The 21,023-nt window shown below is 49.8% G+C and overlaps 1 protein-coding gene across 1 annotated transcript in view; it reads left to right on the top strand.

The window, feature by feature from the left end:
• The first annotated feature begins 5,190 nt into the window (after positions 1-5,190).
• LOC119944514 (synaptojanin 2 binding protein) overlaps positions 5,191-21,023 on the top strand; it is a 28,997-nt gene continuing 13,164 nt past the window's right edge. The window contains exon 1 of the mRNA XM_038765463.1: positions 5,191-5,341. Within this exon, the coding sequence (XP_038621391.1) occupies positions 5,278-5,341 (64 nt within the window). The 5' untranslated portion in view covers positions 5,191-5,277. The remainder of the gene's footprint in view (positions 5,342-21,023) is intronic.

The following is a 21,023-nucleotide window of genomic DNA, read 5'->3' as shown; positions in this document are numbered from 1 at the left end:
CTTTTGACCTTGAGATGGCCGGTACCCCAGGGTCACCTCAGGACAGTGCTCCGCACACAGTAGGTGCTCAGTAAATACGATCGATTGATTGTTCCATGCCCACAATGAGCTTTCAGTCTGGGGGGGCACAAAGGGATTATTTTCCACCTCAGATACGCCAGACCTTTGGTTCCTGACTTCTTAAAAATAGCCGGGCAATTCGACTGGTATGGTAATTGCTTTTTCATTGTTAGATTGAGTCAAGACAGTCCAGTTTGGGAAGTTTCCTTCTGGTTAATTGTTGTTTGGAAAACCAGGCCTTTCGAAAAGTGAACTTACTGCCAGGTATCAATCAATTGAGGACGTACTGTGTGCAAAGCTCTGCCCTAAGCGCTTGGGAGAGAACAGTAGAACAGAGTTGGTAGAAATATTCCCTGCCCACAATGAGCTGGCAGTCTAGAGAAGGGTAGGAGTTGTAGTTTCCACACTGCCACTTACCGTATGACCACAGGCAAGTCGCTTAATGTAGCTGGGTAGGCGAGAAATGGCAGGACATAGTGAATAGAGTGTGGGCCTGGGAGTCGGAAGGTTCTACTCCCAGCTCTGCCATTTGTCTGCTGTGTGGCCTTGGGCAAGGCGCTTCTCTTCTCTGGGCCTCAGTTACTTCATCTGTAAAATGGGGATAAACTGTGAGTCACAACCGGGGCAGGGATTTGGTTGGATCTTCTTGTAATAATAATAATAATAATAATAATAATAATAATAATAATAATAGTGTTTATTAAGTGCTTACTATGTGCAGAGCACTGTTCTAAGCGCTGGGGAGGTTGCAAGGTGATCAGGTAGCTCACAGTCTTAATCCCCATTTTACAGATGAGGTAACTGAGGCACAGAGATGTTAAGTGGCTTGCCCAAAGTCACACAGCTGGCAATTGGCAGAGCTGGGATTTGAACCCATGACCTCTGACTCCAAAGCCCGTGCTCTTTCCACTGAGCCACTCTGCTTCTCAGAAGTTGGTGCATAGTATGTACTTAACATACACTCTGCATTTGCAATTAGAGAAGCAGTGTGGCCTAGTTTTTTTGTTTTCATTTTTGGTTTTGGGGTTTTTTGGGGGTATTTAAGTGCTTACAATGTTCCAGGCACTGTTCTAGGTGCTGGGATAGATACAAGGTAATCAGGTTGTCCCACATGGGGCTCACAGTCTTAATCCCCATATTCCAGATGAGGGAACTGAGGCCCAAAGAAGTGAAGTGACTTGCCCAAGGTCATGCAGCAGACAAGCGGCAGAGTTTGGGGTAGAAACAGCTTGGGCCTGGGAGTCAGAGGACCTGGGTTCTAATCCCGGCTCTGTCACTTGCCTCCTCCCCCGTCCCGGCTCCGGTATCTTGTCCCAGTGCCACTTATCCCCCTCCCTGATGGCAGCCCCCATCAGCTCACTCCCCTGTCAGCCAAGTGTGCCCATATCTTCCACCTCTACCACCCACTTCAGAATCTGGTCATGGTCATCTACTGCCTCCCAGGACCCTCCTCCAACTCTTTGAACCATTTCCATCCTGCCTTCTCCTTTGTCCGGCAAAACTATGTCTCCATCCGTACTGATTTCCATGCCCATTGCCTTGGTCAGTTGTTCCAGACACTTAACTCTCTCCTTAGATCCCTTGCCCCCATGACCTGGCCGCCTCCTTCATCAATAAAATTGCCACTATCGGGCACGATCTCGCTCTAAAAATCTCCCCTGCCGTTCTCCAGTCCCTTCCCTCTCCTGCCCCTTCTTCAACTAACGCCACTAACTATCTTTCCCAGCACTATCTCTAGAGGGAATCTCCTGCCTTCTCTCAAAATCCACCCCCTCCACCTGTGCATCCGACCCCATTCCTTCGCACCTCATCAGAATACTTGCCCCCTCCCTTCTTCCCTCCCTAACTGCCATCTTCAACTGTTCACTCTCCAATGGCTTCTTCCCCAATGCTTTTAAACATGCCCACAACTCCCCCATCCTAAAAAACCCCCGCCCTTGACCCCATGGCTCCCTCCAGTTATCTCCCCATCGCTCTCCTACTCTTTCTCTCCAGAATCTTTGAGCGAGTTGTCAAGTTCCTCTCCTCCAATTCTCTCCTTGACCCCCTCTGAGCTGGCTTCCATCCACTTCACTCCACAAAAACCACCCTCTCAAGGGTCACCAATGATCTCCTCCTTGCCAAATCCAATGGCCTCTACTCCATCCTAACCCTCCTTGACCTCTCAGCTGCTTTTGGCACTATCAACCACTCCCTTCTCCTGAAAATATTATCCAACCTTGGCTACATTGACACTGTCCTTTCCTGGTTCTCCTCTTCTTTCTCTGGCTGCTCATTCTCAGTCTCTTTCGCGAGTTCCTTCTCTACCTCCCACCCCCTGACTGTGGGGGTCCCTCAAGGTTCAGTTCTGGGTCCCCTTCTTTTCTCCATCTTCACTCACTCCCTTAGAAAATTCATTGGCTCACATGGCTTCAGGTATGCTATGTCTATGCTGATGACACCCAAATCTACATCTCCTCCCCTGATCTCTTTCCCTCTCTGCAATCTTGCATTCCCTTCTGCCTTCAAGGCATCGCTACTTGGCTATCCTCCCATTACCTCACAGGGTAGAGGGTGGTAGAGGTGGAAGATGGCACTTCTTTATCTTCCCACCCAAACCCCAACCTATGTATTCAGGCCATCACTAAATCCTGTCAGTTCTACCTTTCCAACATTGCCAAAATCCACCCCTTCCTCTCCATCCAAACTGCTACTACATTAATGCCAGCACTTATCCTATCCCACCTTGATTATTGTATCAGCCTCCTTGCTGACCTCCCCGCCTCCCATCTCTCCCCACTCTGGTCTAAATTCCATTCTGCTGCCGGAATCATTTTCCTTCAGAAACGTTCAGATCATGTTCACCCACTCCTCAAGAAACTCCAGGGGTTGTCCATCCACCTCTGCATCAAACAGAAACTCCTCACCATTGGCTTTAGAGCCCTTAATCCCCTTGCCCCCTCCTACCTCACCTCGCTACACCCCTACTGCAACCCAGCCGGCACACTTTGCTCCTCTAATGCCAACCTTCTCACTGTGCCTCCATCTCAGGTATCTCACCGCTGACCTCTCACCCGCTCTGGCCTTGAACTCCCTCCCTCTTCATATATCAGACAGACGATTGCTCTCCGCCATTTCAAAACCTTATTGAAGGTACATCTCCTCCAAGAAGCCTTCCCTGACTTAGCCCTCCTCTCCTCGACTCCCTTTCCCTTCTAAGTTGCTCTTACTTGCTCCCTTCATTCGCTCCCTCTGCTCCTCTGCCGCTCACCTCCTCACTGGGCCTCGTCCTCACCTGTCCCGCTGTCGACTCCTGGCCCACGTCCTTCCCCTGGCCTGGAATGCCCTCCCTCCACACATCTGCCAAACTAGCTCTCTTCCTCCCTTCAAAGCCCTACTGAGAGCTCACCTCCTCCAGGAGGCCTTCCCTGACTGAGCCCCCTTTCCTCTGCTCCTCCTCCCCTCCCCATCACCCCGACTCCCTGCCTCTGCTGTACCCCCTGCTCTGTCCCACAGCATTTGTGTGTATATATATATATACACATAGTTATTATTTTATTTATCTTATTAATGATGTGTATATATCTATAATTCTACTTATTTATTTTGATTCTATTGACGCCTCTGCTCTACCCACCTCCCGGCCCCACAGCGCTTGTGTCTATATGTACATATTTATTATTTTATTTATTTTATTAATGATGTGTATATATCTATAATTCTACTTATTTATTTTGATGCTATTGATGCCTCTGCTCTACCCCCCTCCCGGCCCCACAGCGCTTGTGTCTATATGTACATATTTATTATTTCATTTATTTTATTAATGTTGTGTACAGATCTATAATTCCATTTATCTATTTTGATGGTATTGACGCCTGTCTACTTGTTTTGTTTTGTTGTCTGTCCACCCGCTTCTAGACTGTGAGCCCGTCGTTGGGTAGGGACCGTCTCTGTTTCCGAATCGTACTCTCCAAACGCTTCGTATAGTGCTCTGCACACAGTAAGCGCTCAACAAATAGGGTGGAATGAATGAATGATTATCGTCATCATTACCATTCCTACAGCGCCCCGCCCCGCCCCGTCATGGGTTCAAATTCCGACTCTGCCGCTTGCCAGCTGTGTGACTTTGGGCGAGTCACTTCACTTCTCTGGGCCTCAGTTCCCTCCTCTGTAAAATGGGGATGAAGACTGTGAGCCCCACGGGGGACAACCTGATCACCTTGTATCCTCCCCAGCGCTCAGAACAGTGCTTGGCACATAGTAAGCGCTTAACAAATGGCATTATTATTATTATTATTCTCTTGGAGGACCATCGTGCGCGTGCGTGAGACGGGGAGGAGGTCTCCAGGGCCCTGACCCCTCACGCTGGCCCCCCTTCCATCGGGGGCGGAGGACTAGTCTATTTATTTTGTTAATGATGTGAATCTAGCTTTAGTTCCATTTGTTCTGACAACTTGACACCTGTCCACATGTTTTGTTTTGTTGTCTGTCTCCCCTTTCTAGACTGTGAGCCCATTGTTGGGTAGGGACCGTCTCTAGATGTTGGCGACTTGTACTTCCCAAGCGCTTAGTACAGTGCTGTGCACACAGTAAGCGCTCCATAAATACGATTGATTGATTGATTAGTACAGTGCTGTGCACACAGTAAGCGCTCAATAAATACGATTGAATGAATGAATGAATGAATGAATGAAAGAGTAGGGTCAAGGGGGTGGGCATAAGAGTGGGCAGAAGACGGGAGCGTTCGGGGGTGGTAGGGACCGTCTTTATATGTTGCCGACTTGTACTTCCCAAGCGCCTAGTACAGTGCTCTGCACACGGTAAGCGCTCTGCCAATACGAGTGAATGAATGAGTGAATGCATGAAGGACTACAACTCCCAGAATGCCCAGGGGGTTCCCGCCCCCATCGTCCTGCTTCTCCTTCCGGTCGGGAGGGCGAGGACTGCGACTCCCCGAATGCATAGGGGGTGGGGGTGGGGGCGCACTCTCCTCTCCTTCCGGGCGGGCGGAGGAGGACTACAACTCCCAGAGTGCGCAGGCGGTCCCCGCCGCGGTTGGAGGCGGTGAGGCGAGGACTACAACTCCCAGAAGGCAGCGGGGCCGGCTTCCCTGGGCTTCTGGCGGCCGGCGGGGCCGGGGACGTAGTAGCCTGTGCTCCTCAGCCTGCTCGGCAGCCTGCTCGGCGGGGCGCCCGGAGCGGGGCCCGTTGAGGCGGCGGCGGCGTTGGGGGCAGCATGAATGGCAGAGCGGACTACCTGCTGACGGAGGAGGAGATCCACCTCACCCGGGGGCCCGCAGGTCGGCGGCGGGGGGAGTGGGGCGGGCGGCGGGCTCCCCTCTCCTCGGGCTCTCCTCTGTCTCTCTCCGCCCCCCGAGGTCAGATCCATCCCTGCTGCCCCCTTTACCCTCCTTTACTCGTTAATAATGATAATGATGGTGTTTGTTAAGCGCTCACTACGTGCCGAGCCCTGTTCTAAGCGCCGGGGGGGAGACAAGGTCATCAGGTTGCCCCCCGTGGGGCTCGCCGTCTCAGCCTCCATTTTCCAGAGAAGCGAAGTGACGTGCCCAGGGTCACACGGCAGACAAGCGGCGGAGCCGGGATTAGAACCCACGTCCTCTGACTCCCAAACTCGCGCTGTTGCCACTAAGCCACGCTGCTTCTCTATTTATTTCATCATCAGCCCTTTCTGTGTACCAGGTACGCGACTAAGTGCTGGGCTACAGAATCGTAATATTAATTCTGGTATTTGTTCAGCGCTTACTATGTGGCAGGCACTGTACTAAGCGCTGGCATGGATACAAGCAAATGGGATTGGACACACCCCCGTCCCACGTGGGACCAACCCCCATTTTACAGACGAGGGAACTGAGGCCCAAAGAAGCACAACGACTCGCCCAAGGTCTTACAGCAGACAAGTGGCGGAGCCGGGATTAGAACCCACGTCCTCTGACTCCCAAACTCGCGCTCCTGCCACTAAGCCACGCTGCTTCTCTGTTTATTTCATCATCAGCCCTTACTGTGTACCAGGTACTCGACTAAGTGCTGGACTACAGAATCATAATATTAATTCTGGTATTTGTTCAGCGCTTACTATGTGGCAGGCACTGTACTAAGCGCCGGCGTGGATACAAGCAAATGGGGTTGGACACACCCCCGTCCCACGTGGGGCCAACCCCCATTTTACAGACGAGGGAACTGAGGCCCAAAGAAACACAACGACTCGCCCAAGGTCGTACAGCAGAGAAGTGGCGGAGCGGGGATTAGAACCCACATCCTCTGACTCCCAAACTCGCGCTCCTGCCACTAAGCCACGCTGCTTCTCTGTTTATTTCATCATCAGCCCTTACTGTGTACCAGGTACTCGACTAAGTGCTGGACTACAGAATCGTAATATTAATTCTGGTATTTGTTCAGCGCTTACTATGTGACAGGCACTGTACTAAGTGCCGGCGTGGATACAAGCAAATGGGGTTGGACACACCCCCGTCCCACGTGGGGCCAACCCCCATTTTACAGACGAGGGAACTGAGGCCCAAAGAAACACAACGACTCGCCCAAGGTTGTACAGCAGAGAAGTGGCGGAGCGGGGATTAGAACCCACGTCCTCTGACTCCCAAGCCCGGGCCCTTGCCACTAACCCATTTTGCTGCCCACACAGTAAAGACTGAGGTACCACTGATTGATGGAGCTGTCTCCCTCCTCTTTTCCCGTATGCCCTCACTTCAGCGTGGCTCAGTGGAAAAAGCATGGGCTTTGGAGTCAGAGGTTGTGGGTTCGAATTCCGGCTCCGCCACATGTCTGCTGTGTGACCTTGGACAAGTCACTTAACTTCTCGGAGCCTCAGTTACCTCATCTGTAAAATGGGAATGATGACTGTGAGCCCCACGCGGGACAACCTGCGTGCTTAGAGCAGTGCTTTGCACATAGTAAGCGCTTAACAAATGCCATTATTATTGTTATTAGTATTTCCTCCTGCTGTGGGTAAAGCAGACAAAAATAAAGATTATGGATGGGGTGACCCGAGGATCAGAGTATGGGCTGTGTCTTGGAAAACACAGCTAGGGTCAGAAGGCAGAAGCAGTTCCCTCCTTACTCCGGTTCCGCCTATGTCCTTCTCCTCCCTGTAATTTAGTGCCTGTCTCCCACACTGCACAGTAAGCACCTTGAAGTGAATTGTACTCTCCCAAGCGCTTAGTGCAGGGCTCCGCAGACAGGCTGAATACTCCAGGTTGCTGGGGAGGGTACGATTTCATCATTTTGATTTTTTCCAGTTGAAAGAAGTGTGTGGCTCTGTTCTGTGTACATTCCTTAACTCACCATTGGGGCTCATGGAGGGATTCTGGCACCTTTCTCACTGGACATGACTCAGAATTTTTTCTGGGTGTGTGTGTGCGTTCTCCTCTGTGGTCAGCAAGCCTGCAAAGAAGCAGCATGGCGTAGTGGCTAAAGCACGGATCCGGGAGTTAGAAGGTCATGGGTTGTAATCTCGGCTCTGTCACTTCTTGGGCCAATCACTAAACTTCTTCGTGTGTCAGTTCCCTCATCTACAAAATGAGGATTGAGACTTTGAGCCCCACGTGGGACAGGGATTGTGTCCAACCCGACTGCCTTGTATCCACCCCAGCGCTTAGCACGGTGCCTGGCACATAGTAACATAGTAAGCGCTTAACAAATACTATTATTGTTATTATTATTATTATTAGGGAATCCCCTGATCATTCTATGCCATCTCATTTTGGCTGGTCCAATGAATCTGGAATTAGATGGGGAAAGGCAGGAAGGAGATAGTGGAGATATAAAAAGCAGGTGATAGAAGCCTTAATTGGTCTTTTTTTGTGGTGTTTGTTAAATTCATTCATTCATTCAGTAGTATTTATTGAGTGCTTACTGTGTGCAGAGCACTGTACTAAGCGCTTGGGAAGTACAAGTTGGCAACATATAGAGACAGTCCCTACCCAACTGCTTAGTATGTGCCAGGCACTGTACTAAGCGCTGGGGTAGAGACAAGCTAATCGGAGAAGTAGCGTGGCTTAATGGAAAGAGCACGGGTTTGGAAGTCAGAGGACCTGGGTTCTGATTCTGATTCCACCACTTATCTGCTCGTGGCTCAGTGGAAAAGAGCCCAGGCTTTGGAGTCAGAGGTCATGGGTTCAAATCCTGGCACCTCCAATTGTCAGCTGTGTGACTTTGGGCAAGTCACTTCACTTCTCTGGGCCTCAGTTACCTCATCTGTAAAATGGGGATTACGACTGTGAGCCCCCCGTGGGACAACCTGATCACCTTGTTAACCTCCCTAGTGCGTAGAACAGTGCTTGGCACATAGTAAGTGCTTAATAAATGCCATCATCATTATTATTATTATTCTCTGGACCTCAGTTACCTCACTGGTAAAATGGGGATTGAGACTGTGAGCCCCACCTTGTATCTACCCCAGCACTTAGACCAGTGCTTGGCACATAGTAAGTGCTTAACAAATACCATCATTATTATTAATCAGATTGGATGCAGTTCCTGTCCCAACTGGGGCTCACAGTCTCAATCCCCATTTTCCAGATGAGAGAATGGAGGCCCAGAGAAGCAAATCAACTTTCCCAAGTTCACACAGCAGACAAGTTACAGAACTGGGATTAGGACCCAGGTTCTTCCGACTCCCAGGCCTAGCTCTAGCCACTAGTGCTTCCCACTGCCTTCTGTTCTCACCGTCTCAGTTGGAAGTTAAAATAATGATAAAAAGGGCCCCTGGGGCCCAGTGGGGTGAGGGCTTTGGCTACACAAAGAAAAGACAAAGACAGAATAGCTATAAATGCTACTATATATATATAGTATATATATATACATATTCATATTATATAGATGGTTTTTTATGGCACTTGTTGAGCACTTACTATGTGTCAAGCACTGGTCTAAATGCTGGGGTAGGTATAGGCTAAGCAAGTAAGACACAGCCCCTCTCCCACGTGAGGCTTCCATTGTAAGTAGGAGGGAGAGCAGTTGTCGAACCCCCATTTTGCAGCGGAGGAAAGCGAGCGCAGAGAAGTTGAATGACTTTGCCAAGGTCCCATGGCAGGTAAGTGGCAGAGCCAGGATTAGAACCCAGATTCTCGTGGCTCACACGCTCATCTGCCAGGCCATGCTGCTTACTTATTTCAGTCTCCTCAGGAGCTGGCTACAGCTAACAGCCCTCAAGATAGTTTCACCCCTACTGTTTGAGTGATGGGGCCCCACAGAACAACTCAGATTCCAAATTAAACTTGGTAGGAGATAAATGTCGTTACTCCGTGGTAATTGGACCCTAGTCGCGGAACGAGTCTCCCCTCCATCCAGCTTCGTTCCAACAGCTTCAACCTTGTTCTAGGTCACTTGAGTTAAGGCAGGCTCCAAGGGAACATGAGTGAATAATTTAACTTTTGATGGTTTCACCTGAGGGGTTTTTTTTGTTTTGTTTTGTTCTTCGCAGAAATACTCTAGTGCGGTTAAGTGCATCTCATCCCAGGGGTTTCTGGGAGTTTCCCCTATTATCTCGTAATGATTGTGTGACCTGAAGAATTTACAACCTGGGAAAGATTATTGGGATGAGGACTGTGTCTAACCTGATTAGCTCAGCACTTGTAAGCGCCTAACAAGTAGCATAATTATAATTATTATATTTATATTATAAAAGAGAAGGGCAGGGTGACATAATATAGATTCTCAAGGGAACATGGGTAAACTAACAGTCCCATTTTAACTTCTTTATTTTCTCTTTGACGAGAAGACAGCCTTGCCTAGACTTTAGCCATTTCCTGGATCTTTGATTCATTCATTCATATTTATTGAGCGCTTACTGTGTGCAGAGCACTGGACTAAAAGCTTGGGAAGTACAAGTTGGTAACATATAGAGACGGTCCCTACCCAGCAACGGGCTCACAGTCTAGAAGGACTTTGATCAAATTAATAGCAACTGTGGGATTTGTTCAGCACTTATGAAGTGATAAGCGCTGGGATAGAGACAAAATCACCAGAAGGGAGCACAGGTATTAAATTCCCCATTTTTTAGATGAGGAATGTCAGCCCAGAGAAGTTAAGTGACTTCCCCAAGGTCACCCAGCAGGTAGTGGCGGTGCTGGGATTAGAACCCAGGTCGTCTGACTCCCAGGCCCGTGCTTTTTCCACCAGGCCATGCTGCTTCATGCTAACACCCTTCTCCTCGCAGCGGGAGACCAGCATTGCAATTCGTCCTTTCCCCCCATTTTTCCTGTTCATTTGGAAGTGGGGGTGAAGGGAGTGTGGGCAGGTGGATCTAACTGCATTATCGCAGGAAGCCAGTCATGGCATAGCCAAAGGGGGAAGGCTGAGTCTAGAATGGGAAGGGGCGTGACCTGGAAATCAGAAGGACCTGGGTTCTAAACCCGGCTCTGCCACTTGTCTGCTCTGTGTCCTTGGGCAAGTCACTTTACTTCTCTGGGCCTCAGTTCCCTCAACTGTAAAATGGGGATTCAATCCCTGTTCTCCCTCCTACTTAGACAGTGCACCCCATGTGGGGCGGGGACTGTGTCCAACCTGATGATCATATATCTCCCCAACAGTGCTTGGCGCATAGTACGTGCTTAACAGATACCATTGTTATTATTATTAGCTAGGATTTGTCTTGATCGTATCACTAGCCTATTTGGTGATCTAGTGTATCATACGTCACTTCCTTCTTGGCACCTAAATCGGTGTCTTTTGCTTTGAAAAGGGGAGTCACTCTTGCTTTGAAGAATAATTGTGGTTTTTTTCCAAGTGCCCACCCTAGGCCAAGCACTTTAGTAGGCGCTGGGGAAGGTAGAGGGTAGTCTTGTCGGAGATGGTCCCTTTCCCACATGGGGCTCGCACCCCAAGTGGGAGGAAGAGCAGGTATTGAATCCCCATTTGACGGATGAGGAAATTGAGGCCCAGAGGAAGTGAAGTGACTCGCCCAAGGTCATGCAGCGGGCAGACGGCAGAGCCAAGAATAGAACCCAGGCCTGATTAGGTCAGGGCTGCCTGAAGGGTTTGTGAATGGGCACCGATTCTGAATATTTGCCTGAGAGGGCGGGAGGAAAAATAGAAGGTAGTAGCAGTGTATGTTGGAGCCGATGCCCTTCTGGCAGGAAATCACCAGGTAATCAGGTCAGACACAGCCCCTGTCCTATATGGGACTCATGGATGGGGGAACTGAGGCCCAGAGCAGTGAAGTGACTTGCCCAAGGTCACACGGCAGACAGGTGGCAGAGCCGGGATGAGAATCCATGTCCTCTGATGTGCAGAGCTGGGCTCTTTCCACTAGGCCACGAGCCCCTGACAGGTGGCCCCGGCTCGGGCCTGGGGCCGGGAAAGTGAGGGGAAGGAACCCCTGCTCTCTGCCTGCCCAGCCGGCTGGCATTCGAATTGTCCCTGATGCAGGCTTGGACAGGGATGAAGCTGGGTTGGCAAGAGCCAGGGGGCTTTAAGAACTTTGGGCAGAATAGAGAAGTGGGGGACCTCCTCCCCGCTTGTCAGCTTCAGTTCCCAACCAGGGAAAAGTGTCTCATTTGAAGCAACATGGCCTAGTGGGTAGATCCTAGGCCCGGAAGGCAGAGGAACCTGGGTTCTCATTCCGGCCCCACCGCTTGTCTGCTGGCTTACCTTGGCCAAGTCAACTTTGTTTTTCTGGGCCTCGGCTACCTCATCTGGAAACTGGGGTTAATTAATACCGCGAGCCCCACCTGGGACAGGGATTGTGTCCAACTTGATTAACTTGTATCTACCCCACATTGAAAAAACCTAACAAATTCCATTAAAAAAATAAAGATTTCCACACAAGAGGATTTGAGTTTCTAGCCCAGAGTTTTAAGAGACAAACATTGGATGCTGGACACTGCAGGACTGGGGTGACACTTAAGAGGAAGCATATTCTGGATGAAATGAACAGAAATGATACAGTCAGGGCTGCTTTCCCAGGGCTCAGGATCTGGGTTCTAATCCCAGCTCCACCACTAGTCTGCTGTGTCACCTTGGGCAAGTTGCTTCACTTCTCTTAGCCTCAGTTCCCTCATCTGGAAAAGGGGGATTAAGAGCCCCATGTGAGCCCCAATTGGGACAGGGACTGTGTCCAGCCTGGTTGCCTGGTCTCTACCCCAGTGCTTAGTACAGTACCTGGCACTTAGTAAGTTCTTAACATGCCATTTTTTGTTGGGTTTTTTTCTAAAGAAAACCCTCCAAAGGGGAGGGTCCCAACCAGTGCCCACCTTCTCCCCTGCCCTTCCCATGCCTACCCTTCTCAGCTAATGCTGCCAACGGGATAAAAATAACTCTGGCTGTGTCATGAGGGGAACACATATTTGGAGTCGGTATGTGTGTGTATGTGCACGGATGTGTGCAAGTATACATCCATGCATGTGCTCTGGGGAGATGGCAGAGTTGCCCATTGGGCAGGGCTGGGGTGGGGTGGACTTTGTGCTTAACGGGAATGCTCTACCCACTGGGCACACTGCTTCAGTCTCCTTCCTTCCCCCCTTCCATTATCTTCAACTCGCTTGTCCTTTCGTACGTAAAGGCACCTGTAGACTTTCAGCTGGTTGGGGGCAGGGACCGTGCCTACCAACTGTATGGGATTGGACTGTCCCAGGTGCTTAGTACAGTGCTCTACACACAGTAAGCCCTCAACAAATACCACTGATTGATTTCTGTTAATGTCTGTCTCCCCATCTAGACTGTCAGGTCACTGGGCAGGGAGCGGGGCTACCAATTCTGTTCCGTTGCCCTCTCCCAAGTGCATAGTACATTCCTCTGCACACAGTAAGTACCCAGTAAATACCATTGATTGATTGGTGCTGGATGTGTGTGTGTCAAGGAATGGGTTAGCTTCAGTTTTGGGGGGGGGGGTTTGGTGTTAAGCACTTACTATGTTCCAGGCACTGTACTAAGCGCTGGGGTAGATAAAAGCTCATCAGGTTGGATACAGTCCCTGTCCTGATCCCCATTTTACAGATGAGGTCCCTGAGGCCCAGAGAAGTGTAGCGACTTGCCTGAGGTCCCACAGCAGACAAGCAGCGGAGCCGGGACTAGAACCCAGGTCCTTTTGACTCCCAGGCCCAGGCTCTGTCCGTTGGGCCACACTGCTTCAGTTTTCTTCCTTCCCACCATTTGGGCCCGTATCTTGTCCGGCCCTGAGGATTCTCTCAGTTGGACATCACCCCAGCTTTCCTGCTCCCGTCCCCGGAGCAGGGGTCAGGTGGGGACCCTGAGCACCTCCTTTGGCTTGTCTGCTGGGTGACCTTGGGCAAGTCACTTCACTCTGGGCCTCAGTTACCTCATCTGTAAAATGGGGTTTCAAACCGGGAGCCCATGTGTGGCAGGAACTGTGTCCAACCAGATTATCTCGTCTCTACCCCGGCGCTTAGAACAGTGCCTGGCACATAATAATAATAATCGTGTTTGCTAAGCGCTTACTATGTGCCCAGCACTATTGTAAGCACTGAGGTACATACAAGGTAATCAGGTTGTCCCCCGTGGGCCTCACAGTCTCCATCCCCATTTTCCAGATGAGGTAACTGAGGCACAGAGAAGTGAAGTGGCTTTCCCAAAGTCACACAGCTGAGTGGCAGAGCTGGGATTAGAACCCATGACCTCTGACTCCCAAGCCTGGGCTCTTTCCACGCTGCTTCTCAAGCATATAGTAAATGCTTAATAAATACCATCATTATCATCATCAATTATTATTATTGTTATTGTCGGCAGTAATAATCAATCCACTCTTCGGGTCTGACCTGATTGATCCTCCATTCTTAAGGGCACTGCCTACGTGGGTATGGGGGCGGGGCGGGGAGGAAGGGAAGGAGCAGAGAAGTCGTGAACGGGGTCACCGCTACTTAATATGGCCCCTGCCATCAGGAACCCCTGAGCCACCCATCAGGGGGCTCACTGTGGGCAGGGGATGTGTCTGTTTTCTGTTGTGCTGTACTCTCCCAAGCATTTAGTACAGTGCTCTGCTTGCAATTAGCTCTCAATAGATACGATCAAATGAATGACTCTGTCCAGAAACGTTCGGCTTTGGACCCTCTCTCCTGTGAAGCTGTGAACGCCTCCCTAACCATGGGAGCCAGGGACTGGGGGAAAGGAAGAGCCCACGAGAAGCAGTGTGGTCTAGTGGATAGAGCCCGGGCCTGGGAGTCAGAGGACCTGGGTTCTCATCCCGCCTCCGCCACCTGACTGCTGGGCGGCTTTGGACAAGTCCCTTCACTTCTCTGGGCCTCCATCCCCTCATCTGTTAAATGGAGCCTGGGAGCCCCACGTTGGCACAGGGACCGTGTCCAACCTGATTAGCTTCTGTCAACCCTGGCACTTAGTATAGTGCCGGGCACATAGTAAGCACTTAACAAATGCCCTAAAGAAACCCAGCTTATCTCCCCCTAATGCCTTAAATGCCCCATCTTGTCCCCAACTCTCCAAGCCAGCTGGCCCTTTCTGACCCCTCTCCCAACACCCCTCCAATCATTGTCGTATTTATCGAGCACTAACTGCGCACAAAGCACTGTACTAAGCTCCACAGCTCAGAGGCAGCTGTTGCCGGGGACGTGGGCCACAGTATTCCCCCTGTCACCAATCTGTGGCTTCCAAGTTGGGGTCTGGAGTGGTAAGGGGAGAGTAGGTGTTGGAGTCAGGGCTGTGGAAGGGCCTGGAATTTTTGTCCCCTGAACCTCCTCTTCTGCCACCAGCCCTGCCCTTTCTCCGACCTCCCCCCAGCCCGTCCTCCACCTCAGTTTTTCAGAGTCTCAGTTTCCTCATCCGCAAATTGGGGTTTCACTACCTGTTCTCCTTCCTTCTTAGACCATGAGCCCCACATGGGACCTGATTATCCTGTGTCTGCTCATTATGCCTCGTACAGTCCTTGGCACATAATAATAATAATAATAATTAAATGTGGTTTTTGTTAAGCGCTTACTATGTGCCAGGCTCTATACTAAGCGCTGGGATGGATACAAGCAAATCGGGTTGTACACAGTCCCTGTCCCACATGGGGTCTCCATCCCGATTTTACAGGTGAGGGAACTGAGGCCCAGAGAAGTGAAGTTGTTTGGTCCAGGTCATACAGCAGACAAGCGGCACACCCGGGATTAGATTCTCAAGACCTTCTGACTCCCCGGCCCATACTCTATCCAATAAGCCACGCTGAACAGACACTATTATTGTTATTATTATTAGCATTATTAGGAGGTGAGCCCCGGGTATGGGAGGGGGCTTATGGAGCTTGTGGGAGGGCTGAACTAGAAAGAATGGAGTGGAGTTATTTCTGACAAATTCACTCAGGTGGAGGCCTGAACTTTTAAAACTTTTAAAAAAAAGTCATTGCTGCCCAGCTCAAGAGAAACTGGACCATCTCTCTCATATTCTTGCCCCTTTGCAATTTTTCCCTAATGGAGCTGGAAGTTCTCCTCTCCTCAGGAACTATTACCTGACCAAACAGAATTGTCGGTCTTGCTCTGCGTGAAGAGACTCCTACCTTCTTATCCTACTTGTTTATCTTCCCCTTCTTCATTGTTCTCAGCTAGAAGAAGAAGCCATACACCCCCCTGCTCACCATATTATATTTGTACTAGTCCTGGGGGCCTTGGGGTAGGCGTGAGGCGGGAGGGGGGATCAAATTTCCTCTGAATATTTAGGAAAACTTGTTAGGAACTGGGGTGTTTCTATTGAATTGAAGACATCCATCCTTCCTAATTGGTGTGTGTGGTCATAGGCTCTGGTAGCAGAAAAACTCTCTCTTGACATTCAAGTAGCAGCTGAGAAGCGGTGGGGCCTAGCAGAAAAGAGCACAGGCCTGGGAGTCAGAAGACCCGGGTTCTAATCCTCGCTCCACCACTTGTCTGCAAGTTAATTCTCTGGGCCTCAGTTGCCTCATCTGTAAAATGGGGATCGAGACCGTGAGCCCCACTTGGGAGAAGGACCTGATCAGCTTGAGTCTACTGCGGCATGTAGTACAGTGCCTGGCACATAGTAAGCGCTTAACAAATACCTTTCAAAATAAAACCAAAAAGACCTGTTAACTTGTGTTGGCAGGCCTGTCAGGCAAGTAAAGCATAACGTCTTTTTGGTACATTCCGACTGGGGAGACTTTTTTAGCTGGTGCTTCTCCCTTAGGAATGTGGGAATTTCTTCCCTTGGGGGAATGTGGCCTAGTGGATAGAGCCCGGGCCTGGGAGTCAGAGGACATGGGTTCTAATCCTGGCTCCACCATGTGTCTGCTATGTGACCTTGGCCAAGATACTTCACTTCTCCATGCCTCCATTCCGTCATCTGTAAAGTGGGAAAGAAGAGCAAGAGCCCCACGTGGGACAAGGACTGGGTCCGAACTCATTAGCGTGTACCTACCCTAGTGCTTGGCACAGGGTAAGCACTTAAGAAATTCCACAATTATTATCATGAAAGAAGCGAGGACATCCCAGGATAGCAAGTCATGTTCCCAAGCCTGGGACATAAGGTCATCTTGGCCTCCTCTGTTCAGCCAGCTCAAGGCCTGGGAGTGGGGAGTCAGTCAGTCAGTACTATTTATTGAGCACTTACTTGGTGCAGAGCACTGTATTAAGCGCTTGGGAGCCTGACCAAAGCAAGCTTATAGACTAGAGGAGGAGACAGGCATCAATATAAATAAATGACAGATATATACAAAAGTGCTGTGGGGCTGGGACGGGGGATGAATAAAGGGAGCAAATCAGGGTGACGCAGAAGGGAGAGGGAGAAGAGGACAGGACAGGAGAGCTGTCAGGGAAGGCCTCGTGGAGGAGATGGGCCTGAAATAAGACCTAGAAGTGGGGGAGAGGAATGCAAGATCAGTCATCTGTCTTTGTTTTTTGTGGTATTTGTTCAGTGCTTTTGGTGTGCCAAGCACTGCTCTAAGCGCTGGGGTAGATCCAAGCTAATCAGGTTGGACACAGTCGTAATCTCCATTTTACCAATGAGGGAACTGAGGCCCAGAGACGTGACTTGCCCAAAGTCACCTAGCAGACCACTGCTTAAACTGTGAGTCCCCAGAGTGTAGAACAGTGCCTGACACATAGTAAGTGCTTAACAAATACCATAAAAGAAAAAAGGGGTGGCGGAGTGGGGATTCCCAGGGATTCTGACTCCCAGGCCCGGGCTCTGTCCATGAAGCCGCCCTGCTTCTCCTCGATGTAGGCAGGAGGGTCACGTTAATGAGCCAGGGTTCCTGGGCAGTGAACCTAGGATGGATCCCGGCTTCACGGAGTCCTTCACCGTGACCTCAGTTCAATCCATCGATTCCCTTTCTGGAGCGGTAGCCGTCGGATTTATCCAGTGCTTACTTGGTGCTCTCGAGAGCGCTTTCCCCGTTTTGGAAATGGGGCTATTACTCTCGATCCCCCCAGCCAGGCGGTTGGTGCAGGGTTGCTTGGACCCACTGTTGCTGAATTATACTTTCCAAGCGCTTAGTACAGTGCTCTGCACTCAGTGGGCGCTCAATAAATATGATTGAATGAATGAATTGTCGCCTTGGTAGGAAGGATCTCGGGGGGTTTCACCTTTTTAGTCTGTCCTTTTCCATTAGTCAGTCAGTGGGTATTGAGCACTTACCTTGTGCAGAGCACTTTACTAAGCGCTTAGGAGAGTACGGCGGAGTTGGTAGACAGGTTTCCTGACCCCAGTGAGCTTACCCTCCAGAGTAAGAGACGAGTAATATAAATATACTATGGATATGGACATAATCGGTGGTATTTATTGAGCTCTTACTACGTGCAAAACACTAGGGAGAATACAGTATAACCAAATTAGCAGATATGTTCTCTGCCTATAAGTGCTGTGGGGCTGAGGGGAGGGGTGAATAAAAGGTGCAACTCCAAGTATAGAATGAATCCCTGCTGCTTGGTTTCTAATCTTTCAAGACAATCCCGCAGCTGGTTCCAGCTGGAACTACCTGATCACCACCTGCTTGTTTTAACCACCTTAATTAGGCTCCATTCCTATTTTGTTTGTATCGGGGAAGGCGGAACTTTGACAATGAGGGAAGGTTGAATTCAGTTCTTCCACTAAATAACCAAGATTGAAGAGAGAGAGAGAGTGTGTGTGTGTGTGTGTAGTTTTGTGGGGTGGGGGTAGAGTTGAGGACCATGGTTTGGACCTGGGTTCTAATCCTGACTCTGCCACTCGTCTGCTTGAGTCAATCACTTCACTTCTCTGTGCCTCAGTTCCCTCATCGGTACAATGGGTGAGCTCCTTGTGGGACATGGACCGCGTCCAACCCGATTAGCTTGTATCTACCCCAGCACTTAGTACAGTGCCTGGCACATAATGAACACTTAACAAATACCATTTTTTTTTCATAGGTGCCCAGCCAATAGTTACCTTGCTGTTCTGGGACCTTCTCCTGTGAAACCCTCATTTCTTCCATTCGCCCTCCCTTCTGTGTCATCAGTGGGAGGAAATAATAATAATTATGGCATTTATTAAGTGCTCACTATGTGCCAGACACTGGGGCTGTGAACCAGAGGGGGCCTTGTCCCCTCCTTCAGCTTCCCCAGAAATTTCTGGGATCCACCGCTCTGGGCAACAGTGTGAATGGCCACACTGAGTGTCCACAGTGCCCAACACGGGGGCTACTTTCATTCACTCATTCAGTCATATTTATTGAACGCTTACTGTGTGCAGAGCACTGTACTAAGCACTTGGGAAGTACACATCGGCAACATATAGAGATGGTCCCTACCCAACAACGGGTTCACAGTCTAGAAGGGGGAGACAGATAACAAAATAAAACACAAAGACAGGTGTCAAAATCATCAGAACAAATAGAATTAAAGCTATATGCACATCATTAACAAAATAAATAGAATAGTAAATCTGTACAAGTGAAATAGAGTAATAAATCTGTACAAATATATATACAAGTGCTGTGGGGAGGGGAAGGAGGTAGGGCGGGGGCTACTTGGGCCTCCTCCTCCTCCTGGCTTGGCTCACCCCAGTTGACTGACGGAGCACTTCTCAGCATGCTGGAAATCCATCAACAGGTGGTATTTTTTGAGCGCCTGGTGTATCCAGAGCACTGTAATACGCTCTTGAGAGTGTACAGGAGTTGGTAGGCTGGATTCCTGCCTTCAAGCAGCATTGCATAACAGATAGATCCCAGGCCTGGGAGTCAGAAGGTCATGGGTTCTGATCCCGGCTCCGCCACTTGTCTGTTGTGAGACCTTGGGCAAATCACATCTCTGGGTCTTAGCTACTCCTCTGTAAAATGGGGATGAAGACTGTGAGCCCCACGTGGGACAGGGACTGTGTCCAACCTGATTTGCTTTTCTCCACCCCAGCGCTGAGTACAGTGCCTGGTACATAGTAAGTGCTTAACAAATACCATTATTATTATTTATTATACAGTCTTGCGCACCTCCAGAGGACCTTAAGACTCTCCCTTCTCCCTCCTGCTTTCACATTCCGGGTCTCAGTGTGGACCCTTATTCCAGGGTCGCCATGGTGCTTTGTTCAAAGCACCGTATTGAGCACTTGAAACACTGCCCAGACAGAAGGACCTGAGTTCTAATCCTTATTCCTCCGCTTGTCTGCCAGTGACCTTGGGCAAGTCGCCTCACTTCTCTGTACCTTGATTCCCTCATCTGGAAAGTGAGGAGTAAGGTTGTGAGCCCCATGGGGGGAAGGGACTGTGTGCAACCCGATTAGCCTGTATCCACCCTAGCGCTTAGTACAGTGCCTGGCATGGTGTAAGTGTTTAACAAGTACTGTAATTATGATTATTATCGATGTTGTTATCAACCACTTGAATTTGGTCCTCACCAATCACCACCACCCCTCCTCCATTCCTCCAGAAACCCTCCCAACCCTTGACACCCAAGTCCAGTGCTCTCTCCTGGAAACTTAACTCCATTTCCCCCTCGACCCTCCGTCGTTTTAATGCCCCTGACCCTGGGTCTCCTCAGCCCCCCAGCTATACCCTGTCCTTCCCTTCGTGCTGCTGAATACGGATGAGGGGACAGCGGGCAGACTTTTGTCACTTCAAATCCATTCTCTCCTGTTCAGATTCACATCTCTCTTAATCAACTCTTTACTCCTTCCTCACTGATCCCCATGTCACCAATCCACAACCATTCAGTCATTCATTCATGCAGTCATTTATTGAGCGCTTACCGTGTGCAGAGCACTGTAGTAAGCACTCGGGAGAGTACAGATCAAGAATAAGCAGACATATTCCCTCCCCCCAACAAGCTTATAGTTTTACCGAACGTTTAACTCTCTCTTAAATCCCTCCCAGAGCCCACTACCATTGTCAGACTGACTATTTTGTCGGCAAAATAGAAACCCATCTAGTGGGAATTTCCACAGACTCCTTGCTGAACTGTCCTGTCTATTATTAATAATGTTAATAATAAGGATTGTGATATTAAGCATGCACTGTACTGAACAGTGGGACAGTTCCAAGATTATTGAGTTGGACACCATCCCTGTCCCACGTAGGGCCCACAGTCTTCATCCCCATTTTACAGATGAGGTAAAAGGCACAGAGCAGTGAAGTGACTTGCCCAAGGTCAGTTGGCAGGCCTGTGGCGGAGGCGGGATTAGAACCCAGGTCCTCTGACTAGCAGATCCAGGCTTTTTCCTTTAGGCCACATCGCTTCTCTCCTCCACCTTCCCAACTGTCCCTGAAGTGGAGATCTCCCACTGGCTCTCCAGTTCTGACCCTCTGCCTCTGACCCCATTCCCTCTTATCTTAGACAAACATTTGCTATCACTGGCCTCCCATCTTCACCCTCTTTCTCCCCCCCTCGCTCTTTCAAGTCAGTCAGTAAATGCTATCTATTGAGCACCTACCCTGTGTAGAGCATTGTACTAAGCGCTTGGGAGAGTACAGTACAATGGAGTTGGTAGGTGTGTTCCCCGCCCACAAGAAGCTTGCAGTCTAGAGGATTAAAAATAGAACCGCTCAGCTGTGTTTTTCAATGGTGCTTGTTAAGCACTTACTACATGTCCAACACTGTCCTA

Source organism: Tachyglossus aculeatus, chromosome 23, assembly GCF_015852505.1.
Source record: "Tachyglossus aculeatus isolate mTacAcu1 chromosome 23, mTacAcu1.pri, whole genome shotgun sequence".
In the NCBI taxonomy this organism is placed as follows: domain Eukaryota; kingdom Metazoa; phylum Chordata; class Mammalia; order Monotremata; family Tachyglossidae; genus Tachyglossus; species Tachyglossus aculeatus.
Note: the sequence above shows the minus strand (reverse complement) of the source record. Positions and strands in the feature narration are given on the sequence as shown.